This window comes from Cynoglossus semilaevis, chromosome 11 (assembly GCF_000523025.1).
Source record: "Cynoglossus semilaevis isolate Cse_v1.0 chromosome 11, Cse_v1.0, whole genome shotgun sequence".
Lineage (NCBI taxonomy): Eukaryota > Metazoa > Chordata > Actinopteri > Pleuronectiformes > Cynoglossidae > Cynoglossus > Cynoglossus semilaevis.
The window spans coordinates 8369986-8397933 of NC_024317.1; the positions used below are offsets into that span (position 1 = coordinate 8369986).

Genomic DNA, 27948 nt, shown 5'->3' on the forward strand with positions numbered 1-27948 from the left:
TAACTTTAAGAGTTGAGGTTAATGTGTAAAGCAAGTGATTTGAGACAATCTCTGACGATATACTTCTACAGAGTTTGTTTTAAAACTTTATTTATTTTGCTTAAAAAGGGGAAAACATTTCTGAGCCTGACTCTTTTTCAAAGAGCTATTGCACAGCTGCATTTTGTGTCCCAGCCCTGTGTAACAAGATAAAAAAAAACACATTTAAGAAAAAAAGAAGAATTAAGAAAGTTACATTTTAACTACTTATCAAACATGCTGGATGCAAGTTGCCTGTGCTTTAAATATAGACTTACTTTCCTAAGGAAAGACTTACTTTTGAATACATGTGTTGATACATACTTGACTTTTGTTTTCTTTTTCTTCCATGGGTTCCTGTTGAGACAGACATACACATACACAGGGCTGCAGACTAAGGTGCGGCGGTCGCCGTTATTTATGTCTGCTTTCTTTAGCAGAGGTTTCTCACAGGAACAGGAGCCGAGCATGAATCCAACACTTCCTCTGAGCTTGTCATTTATCACTCTTTATTAAAACACCAGACGCACATACACACACACAAGCACACTTTCTTTGTTTCCCTTATCACTCTATTCAGTGTAGACCAATACATCAGATATAAATGTTATATCAAACAAAAAACGGAAACATTACCCAACTCTGAGTCTGGCCATCGGCTTTTAAAAAAAGTCACTTTGAATGAAACATTATATCTTTCAATATTTTTTGTGCATGTGTTTGTTCATGTACTCGAAATTTGTCTTGTTGCGGAAACAAAACAATTTTTGTAATCATCTCATTTTGAAAACAAAAAACATTACACATGTGTCCACATGCAAATTTGAGGGTTTGTGATGAATGGTGAGGAAGGTTAAAGCACTAGAAATCCATTATAATATTTCTGGTTGAGTTTAGCCTTAGCTAAAAAAGGGCTATTAATATATATTTATACATCTGGATAATATATTTTAAATATATTTGGATTTTATTTTAGGGTAAATCTATACCATGTATGTATTTGTTAATATTATGGTATTTCATTTTTGCACACTGTTTTTACTTTTTGGATGTTAAGATATTTACAAGAACATCAGTGAAGTTTGATGACTTGTGGCTTTAAAATCCCTGTTTCCTCCCTTATCCTGTTAAGTGAATGTAGACACTCTTACTATTTGATACAATATGATGTTGGATTATATATTATATATTAGTCATCTTTTAACTATCTCAGTTGTTTTTTAATGCAAAATATATAAAATACAGGTAGAGACGAATAATAAAAATAAAGAAAGAACATGTATATAATCGGCAGTAACAAAGAGCTCAGCGTGTAGTAAAAATCATTAGATAATTTAAAGAATGACCGTCACAATTTAAGTAATAATAATAATAATAAAAGAACAAAATCTCGGTCTGAGCAGACGGACCGTTTCTCTGCAAAAGTCTATCTTCCTCGCGGACGTTGTTTCTTGTCGGACCGATTCCGCTGACATTGCTAAAGGGGGCGGAGGTGCAGAGGCACTGCTACCCTGAGAGAAACTATAGGCTTAAAGTGAACAGGCCCGAAAGCCGAGGCAGTCCGCTTCTCATCTCCGAGTTCCGGTCAAACGCGGAGTCATGTACCGGCGGCCGCTGCAGTCCGCTGTCAGGAGACTGGTCAGCGGGGCGGCGACCAGGGCCGCCCCCCTGCAGGTAACCCCACGCTGTCGGTCACGGCTAACATTAGCTCAGCTGCTAATGTGATTAGAGCTGCGTAAAGTTGTGTAAGGGGAGCTAATGACAGGATGGACGGCAATTTAACGTCATAGATAAATAAAATAAGTCAATCGCACACACCAGCACTGTATGTAGATTTTTTACACACGATGGTCGATCGAATTTTATATATTAAAAAGTCAGAAACTTTTAAAGATAAAAACTGATCACAGTCAGCAATTTAAGAGACTTTCTGATTGAATCTCCTAAATTCAAACGGGTGCAGTTTTTTTTATATCTGCAACACTTAACGATTTACTCCTATTCATTTATTATTTGAATGATTATGTTTTTGAAAATATTTCAGTCTGTTGCTTGACTAAATAATCTGCATTTTGCAGAGCTCTAAATACATTCTTGTGCCCGACCATACAGAAACATCCTTCACAAGATATAAATACTTAGAATACTTCTTTAAGCACAAACAATATGAAGTCACACAGAAAATAACGTCTTTGTTCAAGTTAAAGTACTTTCAGAACTGAACAAACTCAGTTGTAAGCTCCTTAAAAAATAATCAGAAGGCTTTGCTGGAAGAACTGCACATTAGCATACAAGTAGCATAACAAGAAATTGAAGAAACATTTACTTCTGTTTTTGTGAAAGTAAATATTTCTTTTTCAGTTTTCAGACATTGCTAAAAACAGTTTGGAATAGGTTACAACTTTTCATGTTTTGCTGTGTTCATGCGTTCTTTTCATCTTTATCCAGGTATTACATGAAAAATCCAGCCTGAGCAGAGCTTTAGTCACATGCCAGCGAGCCAGAGTCTTCTCGCCTTTTGTACCTCAATGTCGAAGCTACCACATCAGCACACAGGTAAAAAAGAGACTATGTTACATTGCTTTTTTTTTTTTTTAAATGTTCCCACCTCATAAGGCAGTTATGTCACTGAGATCAATTTGAGCAAGGATTTCACACACATTTTATTGGTGAGAGATTATATTAATATATTTTGATCCTGAACACATTTTATTGGGAGATTATATTAATATATTTTGATCCTGGGGAAAAACAGAATATATGAGAAAAGTTAAATATGAGACACACAATAAATCAGGTATCGGTATTGTTACTGTACTCTTCATAATAAACATCTTGACACAAACCCATTGGACGGCGCTCGGTTTATCAATATCAGTACCTGAGGTTTTTTGCTAAGGATGGCTTGATACAACTTTTTCATGTCAAGAAACCGCAATTTAGAGTATCTGCCGATACCAATCTCAGTCTATAACTTTTCTCCTTCAGCATGCCACGGGCTGCTGTTGCTGAGGCGATAGTGCACCTGTTTACGGCATGTCGTGCAAAGCCAAGTTGAGCATTTGGGCTGACATTCAGATTCATGTTTGAGTGAAAATGGCCAAACAGCATGTCGAGCTATTATCAAAACAACACTGACTTGAACATAGAAGTGTGTTTAAATCTGACTATACATACAGTATTTAGGAATCTAACAGTCAAAATGTTAGCCATGTTGCTTGAGTAACAAAAAAAGGGGAATGCATTTTTGAAGTAACTCACCCTACACTTGTCACAGTGTATGTCTTATCACCTCATAAGACAGGTGACAAAAATAGACAGGCAAGAACAGCAGACGTAACAGGAAACGGAGGGTGTTAAGCGGTGTGTTCAACCCCTTCAATAAATTTTTGTTTAGATTTGTGTAATATAGTTTGGAAAACACATTTGATTAGATTGAAAATCTGTATTATATTTATTTAAACTTGCATGTTAATGCGTAACTTTTGAATGGATTCTTGAGCTGAGTCAGTTCAAAAGATTTCTATTCAATTAATTCCTTAAGGTTAACTGACACCAAACCACTGAGAATAGGTCACTGTATGAACTGCACAGCTGCTTTCCCCAGGTAAAGGCCATGGTTCCCAGGTGTGTATTTTCTGCGGTGACAAGTTGCATTCACAGAGAAAATGAAGCCTTTCATTCTTAAGATGTGTCCTTTTCACTCACTCATCTGTTTTCCAGCTTTTTTAAAATTTGTTCCTTGTAACCGCCCTTTTTTTTTTATCTCTCTGCCCTTTAATTTCAAATGAAAGCAAGGTTTGTTGTTTTGTCTAATATTAAAGAGTGGTTCTGGAGTCTTGAGAGTGGGTCAGGGCTGACACAGTGTTAAGGTTCTCTCCCCATCGCCTTCTGCTCACAATCCTAATGGAAATTTTGTTATGAAGTACTTAGAAATAAATTAAAACCAAACAACATAACCTTCAGAATAGTAATATAAAGAAGTAAACATGAAAAAGTCAGAAACCAAAGTGACGTGTCTGTTTCGACAGCTCAGTACTGTAACTAATGAACAGAGCACGGTCCTCAGCTCTGTTCATGTGAAATGTAGCAGTTGGAAGGTAGAAAAAACATCTTGCTGGTAGGCACGCGATACAGCCCAGGTGATTACTCTGCAGTCACTGCTATAAGTTAGCATTGATAGCTAACACATAGCATTAAAGTTAACTAATAAAACAGGGGTTGATCTTTTCAAATTCACACTCTGTGAAGCAGTTTTTAATTGTATCTGATCTGAGGTTGTGAATCCATGTTTCAGCAGGGGGCAGTCTAGGCACAAATTTAAACTTTGATCTTGACATTCAATTTAATTTTATTCTTAGTATTACCACTCAGTGGTTGGGTACTTGGGCTGAAGCTTTTTTTGTTTGGTTTTTTGCTTATGGAAAATCAGCTACAACAAACTGTCTGAAAAACAACCAGTAGCTTATTTTATAATTTTAAAAATACCAACATGCACCTTTTACAATACTTTTTTTGCCAACAGGTTTTTGTGGCAATTAGTCACCCCTTCAGTTCCGATTTGTCTACTGGACTAACCTGTCTTCTTCTAATATTTTCCTCTGCAGCTCTGTAATGTGAAAGATTCACCTAGGCATTCAGACGAAGAGGTTGGAACGTTCACCAAGTTCATTGAGGCCATGGGCTTCACAGGACCGCTCAAGTACAACAAATGGGTGAGGAATAAAGTGTTTAATATATGTTGGTTTAGACTGTAGCACATGTTTTTTCTTTTAATAAAAATAAAATGTTTCTTTGCTCCTGTTTTTCCTATTTAATAGTGACAGATAGCGGCTACATCAAGGCTAATACTTACTTGATAAAAAAAAATCAAAAACTTTATAAAATACATATTTTTATTGCCATGATATTCATGGCAATTGCATGGTAGGTGCTTTATCAAGATTATCAGTCAATTGAGTAATTACTTTTATGAATGTGTTTCTCCTTGTAGAAAATCAAAATTGCTGCGTTACGAATGTACACATGCTGTGTGGAGAGGATCAATTACGACGACTTCTTTGAAAGTAAGTTTTAGTCACTTCCAAGCTGTAATTTATTTTGGGATCTTTATCATTAATAATGCCTTACGTATAGTCAACCCCAAACTTTCTCTGCAGCCCCTCCCTCTTGTAAATAGAACTGGTAAGACAATGTGTAAGAACAGAAATATTTACAGTAAAATAAGTATAAAGTAGTAAAACAATAGTGGTCAGGGTGTTCCAGTGAGAGAGGGCAGCTATGGAACGTGCTCTGTCTCCCAATGTTTGATGCATTTTTGAAAGGAGCATTACATTTATTGTCAAAGAATATCAAGAAAAAAACATGCACAGAACTACACATTTATCATTGAAGCCATGCTTTTCCTTCTTGGTCCTGCAGGAGTTGAGAAACATCCAGAAATGTTGTCACCACACAGCTGACAAATGTAGTTGACACTTTACTACCTGGCACACACTACACTCACTAATAATACACACACACATACACACACTTGGATCCCACCTGATGATCCCACTCTTTCTTAAACACTTAGTCGTCGTATGTATGGTTGTTTTTGCTTCACAGTTTAAATAATGTTTTCGATTTGCCAAAAAAAATAGGCACTGAGGGATATAATTTTTCACTGAACCAAAAAAAACAAACAAACCATAAAACACACTTGCTGAAGTACTTCTCCTAAATATCTCACTTTAATTTCATTTCATTATATCATTTCCAAAGTATAAATAAAATCTGTTGTTCGTATAGATTGCCCACTGTATACTAATCAATGTGATTAGTATGGCTGCGCTGTTGCAGTGCTGGTGGTGGTTGATCATTACTGGTTGATGTTCAAATGTTCAACATTACAGAACCCATTAAAATTTACAGGTTAGAGAAAAAGTTTTGTTCTTGGAAAATGTGGTCGACCTGTACGTACATCTTTTTCTCACTACATGACATGTCAATATACGTTGTCGTTGTCATGTTATTCTTTCAGAATGTAACCTTCCTGATACACTCAACTCCTGGTTTTTGGTTGCGCAGTTGCATGTTTGGTGAGTTTTGCACACTACTAAACATACAATCACCAAACATTCAAACACACAGTCTGACATGACAAACGACAGAAAGACATGCTCTGACTTTCATCTGTCTCTGCCTTTCGTTAGGATGTGTCTGGTGCGGATGCGTCAGGAGGGCAGAGAGGGGAAGTACATGTGCCACTACATTGTACACTCAATGTGGGAGGATGTGGAGCAGAGGAGCAAAATAATGGGGGTGAGTGTGACGTCTTCACATCTGTTCTCAGGATTAGTTGAGACAAATTTGCAAGTGTAAACTCTGGGCTCGAACCTGAAACCTTCCGGACCCAAGTCCGCTTCCTTAACCACCAAGTCACCACTGCCCCGGCAGGTGAAGGTGAGGATCAAATGTCACCACTCGTATTGCCTCAGTACAGTCCCCGACTGCCTTGGGAACCAATATATGTTCTTTGCAAATTCTCTGTCCCTGCGGCAAAGTAACATCATGGATGTAGTTGTAGCTGTGAACCCATTTACACAGCCTTCATCTTTTTTGACGTTATTCTGTTGTTTCTTCAGTCGTCTTCTCCGTTACTCCTGTTGCTTCTGAGCTGTACAGCACAACAGCACCCCCGTGATTTTTGGTGGTACTGCTCAGTTTTCTCCATTGCGTACTTGCAGTAAGCATCCGCAAGCTCTATGACAATGTACTGAATTGCACACGTGACAAAGTGAGAGGAACAATGACAGGCTCGGTGTGCCTACTAAACATTGAACAGTATTTAGGCTTGAGAGGAATTCTCCTTAGAGGTCCTTGTCTAACAGGAGCTTCTCTGTTCATCCTGGCCACATCCCCTCTTAACCTCAGTGTTAAAAAAACCAAAAAACAACCACAATTCCCCAGAGATAAGCAAAACTGGTCTCGTGCCTGAAAATGACTGAATGTCCCTCTGTTGAAATACATATTCATTATTTCATGAACATGATGCAACAGCACATTAAGTTTTATTCGTGCCATTGCATGCTATATAGGATGCAGGTTTTGTTGACTTAGAGTTTTACATCAGCATAATTGCAGCCACAGTTGTGGACCAACGAGTGTAGCCAGGTCCCCAGAGGGCCAGCCTGGCTGCAGTCGCTGCGTCCACAGAGTCGCGCCTCTATTCTCTGTCAGTGGAGCAGCTCCAGGAAGTGTCGCTCATTGGCATCACTGACTTAAATCCTGGCTTTAAGACCAAACCTCTTGCACTCAAATGATGCTAAAATCCGAAGTTGACACGACTGCAACTGGGTGTGCAACCTATGGATGGAAGCTGACAGAGCAGGATGAGGAAAGGGAGCCTTATGCTGGTACTCACTACGTTTTTTTTTTTCTCAAGAATATTTTTTTATTTTGACACCAACTGGTATATAAGTAACATTTCCAGGACTAAAGTGAAACGAGCTGAAACAGGTATATTTTCTGCCACAGTGTGGGTCAATTAAGACAAATTCTTCCCTTTTTTTTTAAATTAAATGCCCAAGTAGATCAGTAATTATTACATGATAATTCCCGGACTTTGTGCTTTAAAACACCTGGCTTTATGATTCAAAAGAATACTTACGTATGACAAAATGAGTGTACACTTGATGAAAAGTTAGCATCAGAGTCAGCTGTTCTGTGTTAGTTTTGTTGATAACATTACTCTGTGGTGTGAGTAGTTGAAGCTCCTGTGGCCTCCTGTGACAGAAACAGGCCAGAAATGAGAAATTACAGTTACAGCTTGCAGAGTCACGCTTGGCGTGTGTGCACACATGCATTGGGCGGGGCTCGGGGGGGTGTATGTGTTGTGTGTTTTTACAGCTGCACATGAACTGTTAGTGAGTGTAAACATGCCTCACTGTGGTTCTGCTTGACCCACACACAAAAGTGAAACTGCAAAGTTGACTTTTGTAAATAATACTTTAGTGTGAATGGCACAGCAGAAACAGTTAAGACACGGTTTATTCAGTGACCTCTGACCCTTCACTGCCAAATAGCATCTTCAGGAAGATCAAATACTGTGTGCTGTTTGATGACCTACAGGAAGTCACTAAACTAACACTAAACATGAAGAATTTTCTTTCTGGAATTTGCTGTGTATCTGATGGAAAGAAATAAAAAGCTGTAGTCCCAACTAATGAACCGTGAGTGTCCCGAGGTGGTAACTGTAAACAGGGTTAGTCTGTTGTAAGAATCAAACCTCAATATGGTTTTTTTTGTGTGTGTTTGAAAGATCTAATTTTTAAAAGTACTTTGAGCGGGAGTGAAAGTCACTCATCCTTCCACTTGACAGCCGCTCATCTCCAAGGCTTACTTTATTATGTGCCCAGATGGAAGTAAAGTAGACAGTGTGAGAGATGATTTATATAAGATAAATGTGTTGCATACTACTGTGTACTTTCAATGACGATGTGAAATACTGCATGTCATCAATTCTGTCTCTTTTTGTCTCTCTCCCTCTGTCTCTGTCTCGTTGTCTCTCTCCCTCACTCGCTTTGCTTCTAATAAAGATTGATGCCACCCATAGAAAGGAAGGATTGAAAGTCATGACCGAGACTTTCTACGCTGCAATCTTTGGATATGATGAGGTGAAATACGCACTTATTTATCTGACTGCATATAATTTTTGAAGAAAATATTCCATTTCACTTTACTTTGAGTTAATTATTTCCTCCTGAAGTATTGGTTTCACACAGTTAAAAGAAAGTAAGCACTTAGTGAAGGAGTAAATACGAGATGATATGTCTTTGTGCCTGTAGGGAATTCTGTCTGACGACTGTGTGCTGGCCTCTGCCCTTTGGAAAAATCTGTTTGGTTGTCAGTGTGAAGAGCCTCAACAGCTTGAGCTCATGGTGGAGTATGTACGGAAACAGGTGCGTTCTTTATGTACCAGTCCAACAGCCAGCTGACTAGTGCGTAAAACATGGTTTCAGTAAATACAAGAGAAAAAAATCAATCGGGTATCAATGTCAGGTAATAAAGTGAGGAAAACCAGAAATTATCTAGCAAAAATATCAAAACTCTAAATGTATACTCGTCATGTTTTTAAAAATCTTGTAATTTTCCACAACAATGTGACGTTAGATTTTGTCAAGATAATTGAACATTTCCCAAATCTCAGACGGCTTTATAAATAAGAACACATGTTATTTGGTGCTGTTTCCTGCTGGCTATTGAGACACTGCTACAGTCATTGGAAGTATTATGTCAGCAGTTTTGGCGTTTGTGTTTAATGCATTGTCATGAGTGTATAATCGTGTTTTTAACATTTGGATTTTACAATATATTAATATAGAAACCAAGTAGGAGTGGTCCCAGTGTATAGCCATGTGGATCTCCTACTGTTTAGCTTGTTTTGGTTGATTTAAAAAAAAAAAACACTTTAAAAAGTGAAGGAAAGTATTCTTTAGCTAAATGTTTTTCTTCTCGTCTTCCTGCAGATGCAATTTATTGACGCTCTTGATGGCCAGGACCTGCTGCTGACGGGGGAAGTGAAATGGCGTCCTCTGTTGGAGGATAACGCACAGAGCATCCTTAAGGTGGTCACACCCACGTACAATGACACCGGACTTTGAGTGGAGTAGACGTGGGTTACTGTGATGTCGCCCTCACTTACTTTTCAAGTGTAGGGTTTCCTTTCACGTAGTTTTGTTTTTTTCATTTTCTCTACTCTGTCACTCTTTTTTCATTTCCCCTTCACTACATCCATACTTTGCCTTTAGTTAAATATATATTAAATATATATTCATACCATATGCTTTAGATTGGCATTATCACTAAAACCCAGAAATGAAGAGGTGTATTGACTACACCAACAGTTCTGGACTGATGTATGAGACGTTCAGGACTGATAATGTCATCGTAATTCAATTTTCATGCATGGACCAAAGAAGTAGGTCAAACAGGTCTTGAAGTCTAAAGTAAAATAAACCTCAGTCAGTGTTACCAGGTAAGAAGCAATTGGATGCAGCCAGACCTTTTTTTTTTTTTTTTTTTTTTTACTTTGAAGACTTCAAAAATCTAAAGTTGGTTCAAAGTCTTAGATCAAACCAACCACAGACAATTTTCAGATTTTGTTTTTGTGATTTAAGTTGTTTTCCTAAGTCTAGTAAAGTATGGTCTCCTTTAGACCAACATAGACAACGAATCAGGGTGTTTCTGTGTGATTACTGGTTTAGAGTTTGGATTGGTTGATGTTGTTGATTCTGGACTCACCTGCTGGCTGTAAGATGCCAATGTTAAGGCTTCAAAACAGGAGATTGCAACCAAAACACTTCGTCTGTGCTAGTTTCTAACTTAACCCCCCTTCACTGTCTGCCTTTTCTATTGTTAGTTGCATTAGTATGGCTACAGGTAAGCTCTGACAACTCACAGATGTTGCTGTGAAAGTAGTAGTACTGGTCTATTCCTGTAGATGTCATGCTCGTTTCAAACCTTAAATAGGAGAAGAAAACAAAAACTCATGCACTATCACCCTGTTGGTTATCAGAACCTGTATTTATTGCACCTCTTTCCTCCTCCTGAACCACACTTTTAGTATGGATTTATGTCACCACTGTTTACACCACCAACTGAGATTTTTGTCAAAGCATGTAGAGATAAATGTCAGGTTTAAGGGACCTTCAGTCGTTTGGGTGCCATTATGTCACAATTCTTTTGATCCTCTCAGAAGTGAACAGGAAACTCGAGCCTGATAGTCATCAAGTGTAATCAACCGTTCTTGTTTTTAAAAAATATTGAATAATAAAATGTTCTCTGTACTTGTCAATCTTTACAGCTTCTAAGTGTTTGTGTTTGTTTTTGTGGCTTTTACCCTGACACGGGTGATAAATGGAGATAGGGGTGTTCAGAAGGTTAGGGTGATAAAGAACATGAAAGTTTACTTGTGAATGAGAAGAGTGTAGACAAGATGATGGATCAAGAAGTGCCCAAGGATTAGTATGAAGACGTAGGGCAGTGGTGGTTAGGACAAGAAGTGTAAAGACGCTTGATTTGAATGACAAATTTGTATTTGTATGGCATTCTCAGAATGGCTGCATGGTAAAATGGCTAAATCAGAAGCACCCTTTACAATCCCCTGCTTTCTGTTAGGTAGGGTCTTCATTATAGATTGATTTGGTTGTGATTAAGTATTCACAGCAAAAGAGAATGACTTGAGTGTTACCATAGTATTTGGTGTGTAAGAACTAAGGGCAGTTGATGTACTGTATGTACTTTATTTTTAACTCGTATTTATACAGTATTTCACATAACAGAATTGCCAGAAAATAAAGCCACTATAACAATAGTGCACAAAAGGTGTTGTAACTACTCGCTCTACGTTCAAGTGTATATTGGTTCTGTAAAAAACAAACAAAATGAAAGTTGAACTTCTGTTCTTTTGCGTCAGACATCTCAAACAACGTTTCCCAACCTTTTTGATTTTTTTGTGGGAAAAATCCCAGCGTGCACTATCAAACAAAAATGTCACAGATATAAATGTTATCAAATATAATTATCTCTATAAGGGTGAAACCTAGGCCTGTTCAGTACAACACTTGTAAACTCACAGCAATTGAAGAGGAAGTCTTTTTTTTATCTGTTGCCATCTAGTGGAAAATATTTAATTGTTCTGCCTATTAAGCTGAACTTGGGGCAATTGTTAGCAGTAAATATGATGAAATGATTTAGACAAAATAATGAAACTGGATATTTTCATACAGTACATTAGCTGATCATTCATGGCGCACTATATGCCGTGGAACAGAGGTTGGGAATGACTGATCTAAAAGTCCATCACATATGTACGAGCCTTCATGAGACGCTTGAGGCGTCCCTGTAGGGCAGCCCTCTTGTGCCCAATGTCTTGCTCCTCTTTCAGCCAGAATTCCAAATTCTCCCTATTCTGGAGCATCTGCAGCATTTCCCTCTGCAGTTGGACAGCTGACTCCTGCAGCATCTGGTAACGGATGATCATCGGAATCTGGTCTGCGAGACGCTGGCTGGCAATCTGAAGGTACAACCAAAAGCAACAGTGTTTTTTTAAATCCTTTAACCTTAACAATAACACTGTGCAAACAATTAGTGAGTAAAGGGGGTAAAGTTTGCACACTGCTGTGTCCCTCCAGTTTGAAGGGATATCTGGGCAGACCTTGGGAGGCCAAGCATTTTTGTTGGAAGATATGAAATTGGTTGATGGTTTGAAACCCACTCTTATCTCGTTAGGAATCTCAGCCCACAGTAACCTGGAAAATGTTACTAAAGACTATCTAGTCACACAAATTACCCTTGAAGCATTGGAAATAAACCAATGCGACAAATAATGCATTTAGGAAAAGAATGTTGGGTTGCATTTGAACAGATGGTCAAGAGGCTTTTCTAATCCCCCAGAACTTTTTAAACATTTCATTTCACTGATTAATCAGCTGTGATTCAAATTTGGTGACCTACAGACCAGCACTGGTCCCTGGACCAGGGGTTGGAAACCCCTGACTTAAATGACAGCCTGTTAGTGACAATGGTTTGGTTTCTGAGGTTTCTACAGACCTGATGCCGAAAGGACAGTGGAATTGAAGACAGCATTTATAAACAGGACGATTGTTTCAACTAACCGTGTAATATGATTGAAGGTGCAACATTAGTTGTTGAAGAGTTGCGAAATTGTCAATCCTGTCAATCTGATTTTTTGAGCCTTTTTGTTGTTCCTTCTCCTCTTTCTTTCTGTCACTCAAACTGTTGCTGTAGGTGTTGTCCTGGGAGTAAACAATCATCTCCATCTTAAACTGGGTCCTCAGCATGGCTTCGGCCATTGACTCCCTTTCTTGCTTTATGGCTTCAATCTTTGCCTGTTGAAATGACATTCTGGTCAGTCTAAAACTCAATAACAGCACATCAACCTCAGTGGCACTCCATGACAGACCTTAGCTGTTTTCTGAAGGTTAGGAAATCCAGTGAAGCTACTTTGGGACAACTGTATGAACACCTTCTTAACAGCCTCTAGAGAAGAAACAAAATGCTTTAATATACAGCATTTGCCACACACCAAATGTATATTTTTCTTTCCTACTGAAATAAAGCTGCTGATTAGTTTATTCTGTCATGATTGATTTTTGATTCATCACTGGGCAGCAATTAATAATGTTAATAATGTTTAAAATTGGTACATCTAACCTGGTTACCAGCCACCAGCCCATAACCATTAGACTTATTATTTGCAATTAATTGTGATAACCTCAATTTTCAATAATTGATCATTTGTGATTAATCAAATGGTGATGGAAACATGTCAAGAATTGTGGTTATGCAACATATATAATAATTCTGCTAAACTTAACTTAACAATGGGTGCAGCCTGATTTTGCAACAACAAACCTCCAATATCCTTGAGTTTCTTGACCGCAGGTTCTTCTAGCTGTTTGATCTGCTCCTTCACCATGACCTCAAAGGTCTTGTAGTTGATGAAGCCAGGCAGTTCTCTTCCTCGATACTTGTCTTCATAGGCTTCCACCTCATTCCTAATCTTTAAGTAAGCTGGAATACAGTTATTATTAATATAATACGGTCAATAGATCAAATTAATCCACATATTTGAGAAAGACTCAATTGTTCTTCCCACTCACACCACTTCCTCCACCTGTTCTTTTGTGTTGGACTAAAACAGCGTTTCCTAAACTTTTTGAGCCACTAAAAAAACCTTTCCTGCTTCATCAGAAATTAAAGGACCTACTTTTGTATCCTATTTGTTCCAGATGACCGCTCAAACCCCGAAACTCTCTTCTGAGTGAAGAAAAGACGTTGAGCTTCTCCCCGCACTTGAGCTCCTCTCCTTTAGTCAGACTGATGGCGTCCTGTGTGAATGCTGTCACTTTCTGAACACAACATGTGACAGGGAATACAGCTGAACACAGTGTAAAAAAACAAATCCTTATCTGTTTTACATTTTGTTTATGTGATAGCTGAGTTTAATATAATATCATTGTTTTACTATAGGGACATGAGGACATGAGACTAAATTGGATTAGATTGAATTATACACAACACAAACGTTGAAATTGTTTATCTTAAATCAGATAAGATTCAATTAGATTGTACGAAATTATACAAACAATTGATGGAAATAAAAAAAACCCTGTATACTGTAGTTTAGATATGATATGATATCTACTGAATTCAGATTAAATTATTTTAGATTAGATAGATTACATTTCATTGTCATTGGCATATGTAATAGATACATAGGGAGAAAATGTTCATGTGTAAGAGGGTGAAGGAACTTACATCAATAAAAAAATTAAGTCTCTCAGCTACATCAGACGGGGGTCCGGTGCCATATTTCCCAAGCTCTGTCTGTGTTTGTTGAAGTTTCTCCTCTATCTGCTCTTCCAGTCTCGGAAGAGTTTTCTAAAAACCACAAAGTAGAAGTCAGTTCTCCTTGGCCACAGAAGCAATAACTAAGCTGAACATTGACTCCTCTTTTCTGTACTGAAGGTTATTCAAACGTAAAATCCAATGACACTAAAGCCTAAACCTTGACCCATCGAGTCACCGGCATTAATGTCAGACTCATGTCCACATAATCTATACACTTATACACGTATAAAAAAAATGTTTTACACTCACAACTTATCTTTTGGTTTCTAGTAGCAATATATACTGTCAATCACTGTGTTCTTCTAGCGCCTACATTTTTTAACCCGACCTTCCCTTAACCCCAATAGACAACAGTGTCACCCAGTGACCAAAATAAGGTATTGAACCCTTCCACAGTATGATTTCTTTTTTGTCTTTTAAACAGTTGAGATACAATAATATTATTGTATATGATAATGTAATGCAATAATATGTATTAAGGCTCATCCAAATTAATCTTATTACATTAATAAAATCCCACAGTGCACCACCAAACAAAACTTTCACAAAGAGAACAGTATGTGATGGAAAATAATGAGGTTCTAGTTTCAGTTTCCTCACAATTTATTTACTCTTTGTGCAAACTGGGCCTGTTTAGTTGAACACAATGCTGGCATACTCACAGAAATTGAGGAAAGAAGATCTAACTCTTATTTGTTTTGCTTTGCTCTGACCACTAGTCTTACTAGGGCTTCATGAGGGAAAAACAACTCACCTCGATGTGATGCACCAGCTCGAGTGTGAGTTTCTCTGCCAGTTTGGGAACAGATGCAAGGCCTTCATCGTAGAGAGAGCTGCAGCAACAATAAGCCATTGAATAAATGCTACATATTCTGTGAAACAATATGTTTTGGATGTTTGAAAAAAAAAACAAAACAACAAAAAACGACTAACCAGAAGTACATGTGTTCTGTAAAGAACTCTTTCTCTCTTTCTATTGCTTCATTGAGAGATACCTTCTCCATGATCTCCTGTTGACCCCTGCACTTAACAATCATGTAGCCCTTATTCAGGCTAATGACCTCATTGTGGACAATGTCAACCACTGTCTGTTCTGTGCCTCTGTCCACCAGGTCAGGCTTGGTCAAGATCGCTGAATAGGAAAGAAAAATGTTCCTCAGGATTAGGTCACGTAGCCAAAGTCTACCCCAGTGGTTTTTGATGTCATACAGTATGTATGTATGTATGTATGTGTGTGTGTGTACCTAAAGTCCTCTCCCCATCAGGATCCTTCTCCTGTGCCATCTTCAGGGCCTCTGTGGTTGCTAAGTCCACATTGCAAGCATGGACCACCAGGCAAATGGTTTCTTGTTTTGTGATAAACTTGTGAATAAGTCTCTTTATCTGAAAGAATTATTCAATAATGAACAACAGAAGAACTCGACATGTTACAGAGGTGACATAGTGAGCATGTCAGTGTGTTTGGGTTTCACTGTTGTATCCTGTGACAAACTTTAGGTTTGCAGCATTGATACAGGGCTCTGTGGCGCAATGGATAGCGCATTGGACTTCTAGCTACTCTGGGAATAAGACATTCAAAGGTTGTGGGTTCGAGTCCCACCAGAGTCAATGTTTTCAGTCAGTCAGTCAGTCATGTTCAGAGTCAGTGCTCAGAGTTGAATCCTAGCACCGTGCCACTCTTGCCCCCTCCTTTGATCCATAATAACCCGTCATACCTGATCTCCTATGTTTTCTGGTTGTCCCTGCACGGCCACTCTAGTGATGCCAGGGAGGTCAATGAGGGTAAGGTCTGGAACGTCCGGAGAGGCGATCTCCAGACTGATCATGTTTTCACTGATACCCACACCAACCCCAGCCATTGTATTCTGAGCTGGAGTACAGACAGAGGACAGGTCCGCTGTATTCAACTGAATGATCAAGATCATAGAAATAAGGAGCAAGAAATTTCTATTTTATATACATATTTTTAGTGTAGTATTTAGATGAGACAAAACAGCAACAGTTATTACAATAAGAACATATTTTTCCTTAATAGATTTTATGACATGGCCATTGACCTCTGTCAGTATAAGGGCAATGCATCAGAAAAAATATTGTTTTTGCAGTGATTGTTTTTCTTATTGTGGACATTGGTCTTCAATAGAACATGAGGATCCTTTATCAGGGTTAAGCCTTTTACGACTTCTTGACATGTACCTTCTTCAATCTTTTTCTCCACATCAGCAGGATTCTTTATTTCCTCCTCATAATTTTCGTAGCTTATTTTTCCATGCCACGCCTCGCCGTTGTTCTTCCTTTTCATCTTCAGTTCCAGGGGACATCTTGTTACAATTCCTGAACAATTGATGGGCAAAGGACAGAATATTTTGAAGAATTGTAATGAAATGTGAGCAAAGTGTTCAACCAATTAGAAATCAGTGGCTGTACCAAGAACAGTAGTGGACATGGAAAGGACCCAATACCAGCACAACCAAGTCAGAGCACCACAGCTGGTGTCAACCATTATACTAAACTAGTATAATCTACATAACAGTTGAAAACTGAAGTATATGAATTCCTGGTTACACTGCTTTTTATGACTACTGACGCAGACACTCGCAGTATTCTTATCGACCTCCATGACTGCCACCTACTAGAAACAAAATTCAAATCAGAAAACTAAACAACCCAAGCACTGAAAATGGCTCAGAACAAATCAGCGTTCTACTTATATATTCGCCAGTAAAAATTATAAGTGGTAAAGACTAATCTCTTTTGTGAAAGGCCAATATAATGTTAAAAGGAGGTAAAGAAGTTTACAGATTTTAATGAACGTCTCGTGAGCGCCAATTACCAATGAGAATATGTATTTTAAGACAGTGATTGGGCGCTATCCTGGAAATAGGCGTGTTTTGTGTCTCTGTTAACGGAAATAAGTTAAAAATAAATAGGGGGATGTTGTTCCTCAGCGTTTTACAGCACCAAAAGCTTGAATTTAAAAAACATAGCACCCGAGCTTATTTGCTATCATAACCATTTTGATATTAAGAGGCTGATAATATCTGTTAAAGACGTGTTTGTCCTTCAATAGTCTTTAATTTTCCTAATATTTGATTAGGCATAAATCAAACATTTGCATGAGGTTAAGCCAGATATATGTGTTAATTGCTTTCGTAAAATATAATGACAACCACCTTCTGGTTTAATTAAAAAGCTCCCCTGTTAGAATTTACGTCATTTATTTTACATTGGTCTTACCGCTTCCTCTTGGCAGAGCTACCCCTGACAGTGCCTCCAGCACCGAACTTTTCCCAGAGCTTTGGTCTCCTATCACGGCAATAGCGGGCAGCGCCAGGTCCTTCTCTATTCCAAGAGAGCGCAACGAGTCGATGAGGTCGATGCAGGGACGAACCTTTTCCTCGAAATGTACATTCAAGTCATTCATCGTGGTGGTGGTGATGTTCTAGCAGGAGATACGCGTCGCCTGAGGTTTACACAGTGACTGAGTCATGTACGCCCGCCTGTGCTTGGTAACACCTAGTAGAATGCTTAGGTTTCGTTTCCAAAAAACCGACACTAGAACAAAGTCAAAACTGAAAATAGTCATTCTGGGGAATTCACATGAACTATACCTTTGTAGAATTCTCAGGTCTTGCTATTCAGGAAGGACATGTACTGTAGGTTGATGTTTGAAATGTTTCTTTTAGTCCTTTACATCTTGTAGGAATCTTTTCTTGTCGTAGTTCCATTTAACCCCCATGTGACAGTATTGCAACTAGAGTGATGAGAGCCTAGCGGACATCAAAAGAAGGATTTAGTGTTGGTTGTTGGCAGAAAATGTTGGTAATGTTAATTTTTCTTACTTTCAGTTGGAGCCAGTATTGTCAGCCGTGACGTCATGCATCCAAGAGACTCTTAATTCCTGTAAGTATGGTTTCAGTTTTCTGACTTAGGTTTCATTTCTGGGACTATCTACTGAGTTATCAGTCAAAGCAAGTTTTTTTTTTTTCGATATAAACTGCTACACAGTTTCAAAACCCCTATCAACAGATGTAAAGTCAGGTCAAGATGTTCTAAGACACATTTAAAATATGAGGAATTAATGGAAAATCTTTACATTTTTTTCATTAAGAATACACATTTCTGCAAAGGGTGTTGTCTTTTGCACTATGTCAATCGCAATGGGGCCAAAATAGAAGTTCTTATGTTCAGTTTTATTTATTTATTTATTTTTTTCTGGAGGGGGAGAGTGGAAGCTCGATCAAAGATAAAAAGCTTCACATCTTGTTCAAAATATTTGGTTTTGCTTTGTTTTCAAATGTGTTCATTTAATGATAAAACATATTGTCATAGCTGTGCCAGACACCTGTATGAGCCAAGGGCCACTGCTGTCAGTATAATTTATCTAAATCACAAATCACAATTATGTCACCATGGTTGGTTATTGATACATAGAAACCACTAGCTGTTGTTTAAATAAAGATTCCTCAAAGTTCATAAAAGTTCATAAACTTTATGTGATAAGAGTCTGTGGTAATAAGCGCCATTTGTGATAAGCCTAACAATTAAGACAGATTAAAAACCAAATAATAGTAGGGAACTCCCTACTAAAGGGCAAGGAGGAATAAAGTTAAGTAGGAAAAAAAGTTTGGCTTGAACTTATAAACATTTAATACAATATTAAAATATACTTCATTGCACAGTCAATCACAAGTTTAATACAAATTTTAACCAGTATTGTTAAATGATATTGGCTATATTATTACAAAAATACAAAACAGCATAAATAGTGGCAAATGTGTATAATTGTGTGTGATTTTGTCTCACATATCAGAGTGAAAAAATTCCAGATTTTAGTCTTCTTTTTTTGGTGTCAACCTTCATACACAGTAAGCTTTAAATGCTGGCTGTTGGATGCAGAGATGTTGTTTAGCTTGATAAAGTTCTGGCTGATTTCCATAAATGTTTTGTTTTTGGTTTCTGGAAGGATCATGAAAAGGTAGATTGATCCTAAAACGCAGATCACCAGAAAAAACAGGAAGGCATTGGACTGCAAGCCCTCCTACAAAGAGAAGAACAATGGCAGGATTGTAAATAAAATGGGATGCTTTTTTTTTTCTAAATGAAACAACCTGACGTTAACCTGATTACACCTCATCACAGGTCTGTTTTCTGTCTGCAGAGTTGTTAAAAATGGTATCCCAGTTGATTTGCATCTTCGTCTGTAGATTTGTATAAAATAACAAAACACTGCCCAGTACCATTGCCATGTATAAAACAGTGTTCCAAACCAATATGTAAGGCTGTTGTGACTGTCAATAGAAGTCAGTAGGGTGCCCAATAAATAGATCAGGATCTACCAGTAGATTAACCAATGTAGTGTCTTCTGTACTTATGTGGCTCATTTAACCTTTAGTCCTGTCTACATACAGTATTAATAATTACATTATGTGTTTATAATTTTACTTTTTATATTTTACTCTTATATTTGTGTGTTAATGCAATACAATCGTTCCTAATCATACAAAGGCTCTCAGGCCAAAATAGTGTATGTGTATTAATATATGTGCAGGTACAGCATGTTGATCACGTATTAACTCACTTGAATGAATGGAAACAGGAGCCCCAGAGCAAAGTTGGACAGCCAGTTCACGGTGCCGGCGATCATAAAGGCTGGTCGACGGTAAGACTGTTCAAACAGCTCGCTGGTCAGGATGAAGGGTATGCCCCCTGGTGGAGAAAAACACAGAGTAAATAATAAAACCTTTCTTTGAATTTGAAACAGATCCATAATTATAACTATTATAAATGTTGACCATTTTAAGTGGTTAAAGATCAGTGGTAACATCTGGGACGATATAAATATAAAGCATGGATTTCTGTATTACATAACCTGTGGTTATGTAATACAGTGGTGCAATTTGCTGAAAACAAACAAACATGCAATCTTTGTGCCTTGGCAATGTTCAAATACGTTGCTTGAAGGTTTACTACATTTGGACGTCAGCCTGTAATCATAGTGTTATATGGGTTTTCTTTTATTGCCTTTAATTGGACCGGCTCAAGATCTGTAGCTCTTAATGCTTATAGAATTTCCATTCACACCCACAACTACTGCCTCAGGCAATTACACACACAAATAAAGATTACTTGGTGTTGTCGTGGAAATTTTATATGCACTACAACAAGTAATACTACATGTATTACTATCACTATTCACTATCACTATCACAACACTATCATGTTGTGATAGTGATTATCTGAAAGTGTCTCTGCCGTAATGATTGACATTGTCCTGATCCTGACCTCTTCACTAGGGGTGTGAACATTTACTACCCTCCTGCCAGGCGTCCTGCCTGATTAAATCCACATCTTAATAACATTATGGCCACAGAAACCACCAATAATAAGGCAGAATTCTTTGGTCATGGCAACACAAGGCTTATATTTGATTGGTGAAAACATAAGAATGGACCGTGTATTTTATATTATTCAATAAATATTCACTTTATATTGCAACATAAGTCACTGATTCTAATACTGTTTAGGCCAGCAGAGAAGGCCTTGCTGGCCTTGACAGTTCACCACTGTACTGTACTCTACTCAGGTAGAAAGAAAGTGTAGGACTTTGGTTTCACCTGGACCAGAACAAAAGGATGCGATCACTGCCAAGATACAGACGTAACTGAGGTATGGAATCCATGGCGTGCTGTCCTGTGAGGAAAGAGAGAGGGATTTCTGATTGACTGTGAAGGTTCTCTAACATTCACTTTGTGTTATTAGGTAAACTGAGGGAGAGGCTGACCTGGAAGTTGAGGAACACTGTGAGGAGACCAAAGAACACAGCCATGGAAGAGAATCCAAATATGAGGAGAATCTTTCTGCCTGTTCGTTCTATCACAATACCCTATAGAAAAGACAATGCAATATTTTTAGAAACCTTATTTTCTGTCTTGAGTCTTTACCAAAAAAGGGAAACAGCCATTGTCTACTGTCACATTAAGTATTAATCTTTCATTTTATACAACACTTACTGAGGCAATTGCAGCCAATGTCTCTACAGCCCCTGTGCTTAGTGTGATGTAGGGAATGATGCTGTCTGAAAAGCCTGCTGCCTTGAAAATTCTATGGGTGTAGTACCAGATCTGTGAAAAAGAAAAGTTATTATTTTTTACCATCGTGGAGGTAAAACACAAGCAGAGAATCAAAGTACATATTACATATCAAAAATAGCAGGATCTAGTCTTAAAAGTAAGTTAAGTAAAATGTTACCTGCGGGCAAGTTGAGGCGAATAAAATTTAATATCCATTATTTAGTCTAAAATTCTATGATCACGATTAGACTTTTTTTTTCTTGTTGGGTTTCCTTTAGTTAGAAACAATATTAGGTATGTGCAAATGAAGAGAAATTATTGTGTATAGGTAGTATATAAAACACAGTTAAATTTGTTAAACGTATGACTTAACACTTTTTTTAACTCAACTTGTCGGCAGCTAACTATTGTGTTCCTAGGCTAAGAAACTTGGAAAAATAACCTGCAGCTTACAGCATTGAGGCCACAGAGCTGATAGCAAACCATTGTGATAACAATGGTGATAAGCTGCCAGCGTACGTTGCGGCTCTTCAGCAGCTGTAGCACAGTGACAGTGGATTGGTTGCCCAAAGCCTGGCCTTCCTTTAGGACGTCTTCAAGCTCGCAGGTTACGTCCTTCTTTCCCAAAAACCTTTGAAATGCTGTAGAAGAGTGAGGAAGGGGTACATGTTTTTTTATTTAATTAATTAATTGATAATAGCACTTTTGCAGTATCTTTAAATTATTTTCATAAACTAATTTGAACGTGGTCTTATTTTGAAAATAGTATACAACATTAGTCGGAATAGTTGATAGCAATAGTAGTAGTAATATTTAACTTTTAGAAACTGTGCCTCATACACCTCTACTTACAGTCATGTCCACATGCCTATAATTACCACCACATGTTTTAAGTTTTTGTGTGTAATTCCTGTGGTTGGGCTCTGTACCTTTTTTTGCTCCAGCATCATCCCTCTTCTCAATCAACAGATAGCGAGGACTTTCTGGCAGAAAGGGAAGGACACAGAGCTGCAGTAGAGCTGGCACTGCCAGGAACGCAAACAGGAAGTTCCACCTAGATTCCTGCACATATTGGTATGAAAAAAAACACACTTTGGATATTCAGGCTGCCTTCAAAGTTTGTCAATCCATCATCAATACAGCAAATATTTTCTGTCATCTTAGATTAAAACTGGCCTGTCCCAGCAGCTCTGGCATCCCCAGCACTTGTCCTACAAACACACCCAAGCAGATCAGAATGGAGTTGAGCTGGCCAATAGAGCCTCTTATGTGTCTTGGGGAAATTTCTCCCAGGTACATGGGGAGTGCACTCAGTGCTATACCTGCAACAAACAGGTAAAAAAAACACAACTACACAATATAAATTCCATATATGAATGCATGACTTAAAGCATCAAGATACTTCAGATTTGCAAAATGTCACACATATATTCTCTCCTGATGTTAATTGGATATTTCTATCGTCTTGATTTTAAACTTTTAAACTGATTTTAAACAGACCATATTTCTCACAGATCATCTGATGCCGTTCAACGCATTACAGAATTATTTTTGGATTGCACAGTGTGTTCAATGCATTCATTTTATCAGCTTTACTAAAAATAAATAGATAGAATTGCAAGTTGTACGCTTGCCCCTGTGATGGACTCAAAACAAAGTCCGTTCTTGTGCGTAGCCCTACAAAGACTTCAACCTTTTAATAGACAATATCTCACTCTTAACCAAGCTGACCAAACCTTCTTATCTTCATGGTTGGTTGTAGAAGACAGCAGATAAGGCAGCAGATAAGGCCAACAGTACATGACACATGCCTGTAGTTTGATGAGCCTCAGTCACAGCTCTGAGATGACAACTGGAGCTATTTTCTAGGTCAATCAACCAAAGAAAGTCTTGGTCGACTGAAGCCATGAAGTTTTGGCTGTAGTCCATTTAATTTATATTAACTTGGTTTTGACCTTATTATTTTGCATCGAAATGAATTACACATGAGTCTGTCTGCTCTGTGCAATAACGTATGTCAACTAGTGATATCAGCAAGAACTGTTGAGGAATATTGTTTTGGTCATGTTATAATAACTGACAGACCACCATCATTTCGCTTTGAGCATGTTCTAGCACACGGTCTGGGTGTATCTGAGGGATGCTGCTGTTGTTGTGGGTGGGTGGCGTTTATTGGACACTTGTTACATCAATCTGTACTATCTTTGATAATTCTAAACACAATTTGGGACAAGGTTTTTAATTTGACCAATTAAACCTTCCTGCAAACTAAAAAAGGCAGATAATAGATGATTGGATGGATAAAACTATAAAAATGCTGGGCAGTCTCACACAAAGCAGGACACGTTTCAGTCTACCATTAAGACTTAAAGACCTCTGACCTGAGTCCACTCCCATGACGAGACGGCCAATTATGAGCATTTCAAACGATTTTGCTGTTTCACCCAAAGACAGTAGCAGTGCAGCTACAATGGCGAAGCTGTTATTGACAAGCAAGGTTCCTTTTCTGCATAACAAAAAAATAAATAAATTAAGAATTAGTAATTCATATTGGACTCATTTGTGATGAAGACGAGACAGCGTACAAGGCCGAGGCAGAGGAACTGTCGCTCTTGTGAAAGTGAAAAAGTGAATTATTTGTCATTGTGACACAGCTCACCACTGCACACACAACCAAATGTGACCTCTGTTTTTACCCCATCACCAAAGTGAACAGTGGGCAGCTTTAAGCGCCCGGGGAGCAGTGTGAGGGGAAGGTGCCATGCTCAGAGCAGCTCAGTGGCAGCTGGTGGACTCGAACCTGAAACCTTCCTTCCCTAACCACCAAGCCACCTATTGCCCCTATTGTACTCAGAACCAGGGCACACACACACACTCACTCTCAGACACATTGACTGACAGACAGACATAACACCGTCCCAATCTGCCACCTCCTCCCTCCCTTTATCACCTGTGCCTTATAAAGATTACAGCCACTTTACAACAGTTTAGCACACAGCGTGTTTTCTCAGTTGTTTATATAACACCTTCGCAGTGTATATCATACTTTCACTTTTTTATGCCTCTATTTTAAGAAAATACCTCCCTTCCCCCCCAGAAAAGTTTAGTCTGATGCTGTTCCTTCCTTATGTCGTTATTGTTCTTGTTCTTTGTGTTGTTCTTGGTTATTGTGTTTTAAAACACTTTTCTGTGGTCCAGTGGCTCTCTGGGAGCACTCAATTTCAGCGTACCCCTCCACTCCCTAATAACAATGACAATAAAGACTTTTCTATTCTATTCTGATTTAATATTCATGGATATTTTTTACAAAATACCAGCTTAGGAATCAGTACCTTAAAGACTAATAGACTCACCTTCCTAGTATTCCAATAATTAAAGAGGCAGACCACGCTCCCAGAAGTCCCCCAATAGAAAAAATGGACACTGTAACAGACCACAGTAAGGTAGCTGTCTCTGTCCCGATAGGCTGACCATATCGTTCCGTCCATGTCTTATTGTAGAAAGCTTTGATGTACTGCAACATAAAAGACACTGTTTCAACTTAAATAGTCTTTATAGCATTGAAAGCAATAATACACAGCTATAAAAGATATAATAACCATAAAAATCATTGTACTCGAATTACTTTTAAACAGTTGTTTCACAATACTTGGAAAGGTCTGACCTGAATATCTCTAGACCAACACACCTTCACTACGTTCACAAAGTGTTTACACAGAGATTTTAAAATGATTTCTGTGCACTACATAGTACTTTATGTTAACTCAAATTTGTAGTATTCAAAGCACCGGACAAATAACTAGAGGGTCGGTGGCTCAGTAGACTAGTCTGCACGACCCCTACTGGCTTAGGCTTTACATAAAGGCTTAAACGCAAGGTACAGGCGGTAACTGTGTTTTGAATCAACAGTTTGACTTACCACAGCAGGAGCGTTGACGACAGAAAGGTTGTATCCATAAAGGAAAGACGAACCCAGGGCACTGAAGAAGGCTGCAGTCAGCAAACATGCTGTGACAGGCTGCAATTAAATGAGACAGAAAGGACATGACACTCTTTATACCTTACTTCATACAGAACATGTCAGATGCCATATCGTTAAAGAGTCACATGGCTGTGACATTGATGTCAAGGTCAAACAAACCCCAAGGAAACTGAAAGAAGAAAATTCACGTGTATAGTAGGTCCAGGTCTATATAANCAGCCCTGCCAGTTAAAATACACCCCCCTCCTTGTGGTATGCCTATTGTTTTATGTGTGTTATCACCTCTCCTGCTCTCCAGAGTCTTCCACTGTAGTGATTACATGTGCCTGGTCAACACATGTTTAGTTATCTTTTTCTCTGCACTTCTTTATTTTCTTTCTTTCCACTTGTTAATCTAGTGTCCCTATGCTTTTTTCTTGCTTTTACGATTTTGGCTTTTGTCACTTGTTAACTAAATTAATAGTTCTTGACCGGTTTTCTGACTACTGGGATTTTCTGAACTTTTTCATCAAGCATGATCCTTACCTTAAACCCCAGCTATTAACAACTGATTTGGCAAAGAATGTGTTTAAAAATTGGGAAGAAGTCTTCAGATTCTAATAAATAAAATTCCCAGTTCATATACAAGTAGGAGCTGGGTTGTGAGTTAGCAGGTGGCAGCAGCTAAGGTGACAGACACTTAAAGATACTCAAAGCAAAGTAGTCCCAAATCGTTTGTTTAATCATTAGGACATTCCCTTTCTTATAATGATTCTGCCATCTCTTCCTTTAAGCACACTAACCTTTTCACAATTCTTCATGGAAATGTTCACGTCCTGGGATCTCTGCTCTTCATTCTTCCTTGGGTCCATGGCCGCCTTGAATGAAAATGTCTGGTGAGATACTTGGTCTAAATTGTATCTATAGAACTTGCAAAGCATTTGCTACATAGTCACTGTTAAGAACATAGGGACATACAGGGCAGGTTGGGTCAGGTTAATGCTAGCAGCGGCTGCACTGTGACTCCAAAAACTTCAGATGATCTAATTTCCCCTCATTTTCTAAGGTTGTGTTCACTTACCAGCACATGCATCCACAGCCTAGAGATGGAAAAGTCATTGTGAAGTGGTCGTGTTGAGCTGGTGAACCATTACCATTTATGACTTCCCCATGTACAGAAATGCTTCAATCTTGTTGCTTAAAGTCCATTGTGCTACTCCCCTCCCCCAATCAGACGGTGCATTCAAGCTAGTGTTTTAAATTCCCTGCGTTACACAGAAATCCTTGCAACCTGGCATGTTTGATTTAATCACAAGATTTAAAAAACTCATCAGTGATCCTCTACCATAGGGCTGCATCCCACAGTTGGAGCGCAAGCGCCAACAGGAGGGCCTCACGAAACCTTCACCTTAGAATCTGCAGGTCACAGGTCTTTACTGCAGAGCCTTTTTTGCTCTGATCTTATTTAGCTGCATCTTTAAGTGCAGCTGTAGACTGTGATTACATATTTTTTCAAGACTCAGGTTGTTACCCAGTAGCACTGTTTACTCATAGGTGTCATTTGACCACACAATTATTTACTTTTTATTTTCCTCTTACCCCTCGCTTTCATTAATAATTATTGATAATAATTAATTCAATTAACTTCATTTCACATTGCATAAAACTTGATGCAGCTTACACTGGACAATGTTCATCAAATTCCTGTAGAAATCAGAGTTCTCGACATATTGAGGCACTGAGTCACTAAATTGGGATTATATCAAACAGTTATGTCCACCCTTTTTGAGTTTTCCCCTTGTGGATTTTCTTGTGATAAACTGGCTGTTCATCACAAAAAAAAAATCCACAAGGGGTGCTGCAGGCAAGCACACAAGAAAGGTGGCAAGTAGCATATAAATAACATACGACTTGGGTTTCCTTCAAGACAAAGAGAGAGAAAGAAAGAAAACAAGAAAAACCTTCTCTCATTTTTGAGTGTTCACAACAGACTGTCACTCAGTGGCTCTGTGAGATCTTTCTGGCATCACTCAGTCTTTGTTGGGTTATTTTGTGTTCTCTGTGTGTCAATGGATGTTGCTCCTGCATGCTTACCAGTGCTTGTTGCTCCTGCACTGCTGTTCCTGCGTCCCTGTGTTCCTGATCGTTGCTGTTTGTTTCTGCCTGCCAAACGTTCCTTCGTTGACCTGTGGATTACCTGCCTGGACTCTGGATTAAATAAACCTCTGATCACTGTCTCATGAATGATACACAGGCCCTGCCAGCTTCCTTGTACAATTAAACATGACGTAAGCATTGTTTTCCTAGATACTGTCTTGATGTCTTTGGATGACAGTGGTACATTTTAGCTACGGCTTTTGTAATGTATTTTACCTAAAGCTACATTGAAAACGTTAAATATATATTTACTCATATAAACTGAACATACTTTATACCTTACATGTTGAGTGCTGATTAAATGCATGTAGTTGTATGGCA

At 38.3% G+C, this 27948-nt stretch overlaps 3 protein-coding genes, 1 long non-coding RNA gene and 1 other non-coding gene across 6 annotated transcripts; 3 read left to right on the forward strand and 2 right to left on the reverse strand.

Moving 5' to 3' along the window:
- Window positions 1-1456: 1456 nt before the first annotated feature.
- uqcc1 (ubiquinol-cytochrome c reductase complex assembly factor 1) lies at window positions 1457-10861 on the forward strand. The gene is made up of 9 exons (XM_008320379.3): window positions 1457-1692; window positions 2467-2574; window positions 4626-4733; window positions 5012-5084; window positions 6041-6098; window positions 6213-6321; window positions 8598-8675; window positions 8847-8960; window positions 9528-10861. The coding sequence occupies exons 1-9, from the start codon at window positions 1618-1620 to the stop codon at window positions 9660-9662; spliced, it is 858 nt and encodes a 285-aa protein (XP_008318601.1). The 5' UTR covers window positions 1457-1617; the 3' UTR covers window positions 9663-10861.
- A 397-nt stretch (window positions 10862-11258) lies between these two features.
- On the reverse strand, window positions 11259-18013 carry LOC103386210 (interferon-induced GTP-binding protein Mx). 2 transcript variants are annotated; one of them, XM_025059827.1, is made up of 12 exons: window positions 17674-17850; window positions 16633-16770; window positions 16152-16343; window positions 15681-15819; window positions 15370-15568; window positions 15191-15269; window positions 14344-14466; window positions 13793-13934; window positions 13438-13596; window positions 12986-13062; window positions 12678-12911; window positions 11259-12076 (listed from the first exon to the last, which is right to left on the reverse strand). In XM_025059827.1, exons 2-12 carry the CDS (start codon window positions 16654-16656, stop codon window positions 11852-11854), a joined length of 1593 nt encoding a protein of 530 aa, XP_024915595.1. In that variant the 5' UTR covers window positions 16657-16770; window positions 17674-17850; the 3' UTR covers window positions 11259-11851. The 2 variants fall into 2 exon arrangements, with proteins under 2 accessions (XP_024915595.1, XP_024915594.1); XM_025059826.1 differs by having other exon boundaries at window positions 11284-12076; window positions 16152-16306; window positions 17674-18013.
- trnar-ucu (transfer RNA arginine (anticodon UCU)) lies at window positions 15953-16044 on the forward strand. Its single transcript is given in 2 exon segments — window positions 15953-15989; window positions 16009-16044. It is a non-coding gene; the product is annotated as a tRNA-Arg (tRNA).
- Window positions 17970-21336, forward strand: LOC112487697 (uncharacterized). Its single transcript, XR_003051024.1, has 3 exons — window positions 17970-18092; window positions 18285-21105; window positions 21199-21336. It is a non-coding gene; the product is annotated as an uncharacterized LOC112487697 (long non-coding RNA).
- LOC103386213 (solute carrier family 2, facilitated glucose transporter member 9-like) lies at window positions 19259-26436 on the reverse strand. Its single transcript, XM_025059828.1, has 12 exons — window positions 26274-26436; window positions 25429-25527; window positions 24863-25023; window positions 23891-24015; window positions 22686-22831; window positions 22439-22571; window positions 21963-22150; window positions 21450-21560; window positions 21221-21322; window positions 21054-21129; window positions 20018-20145; window positions 19259-19477 (listed from the first exon to the last, which is right to left on the reverse strand). Exons 1-12 carry the CDS (start codon window positions 26409-26411, stop codon window positions 19289-19291), a joined length of 1596 nt encoding a protein of 531 aa, XP_024915596.1. The 5' UTR covers window positions 26412-26436; the 3' UTR covers window positions 19259-19288.
- Window positions 26437-27948: the final 1512 nt, after the last annotated feature.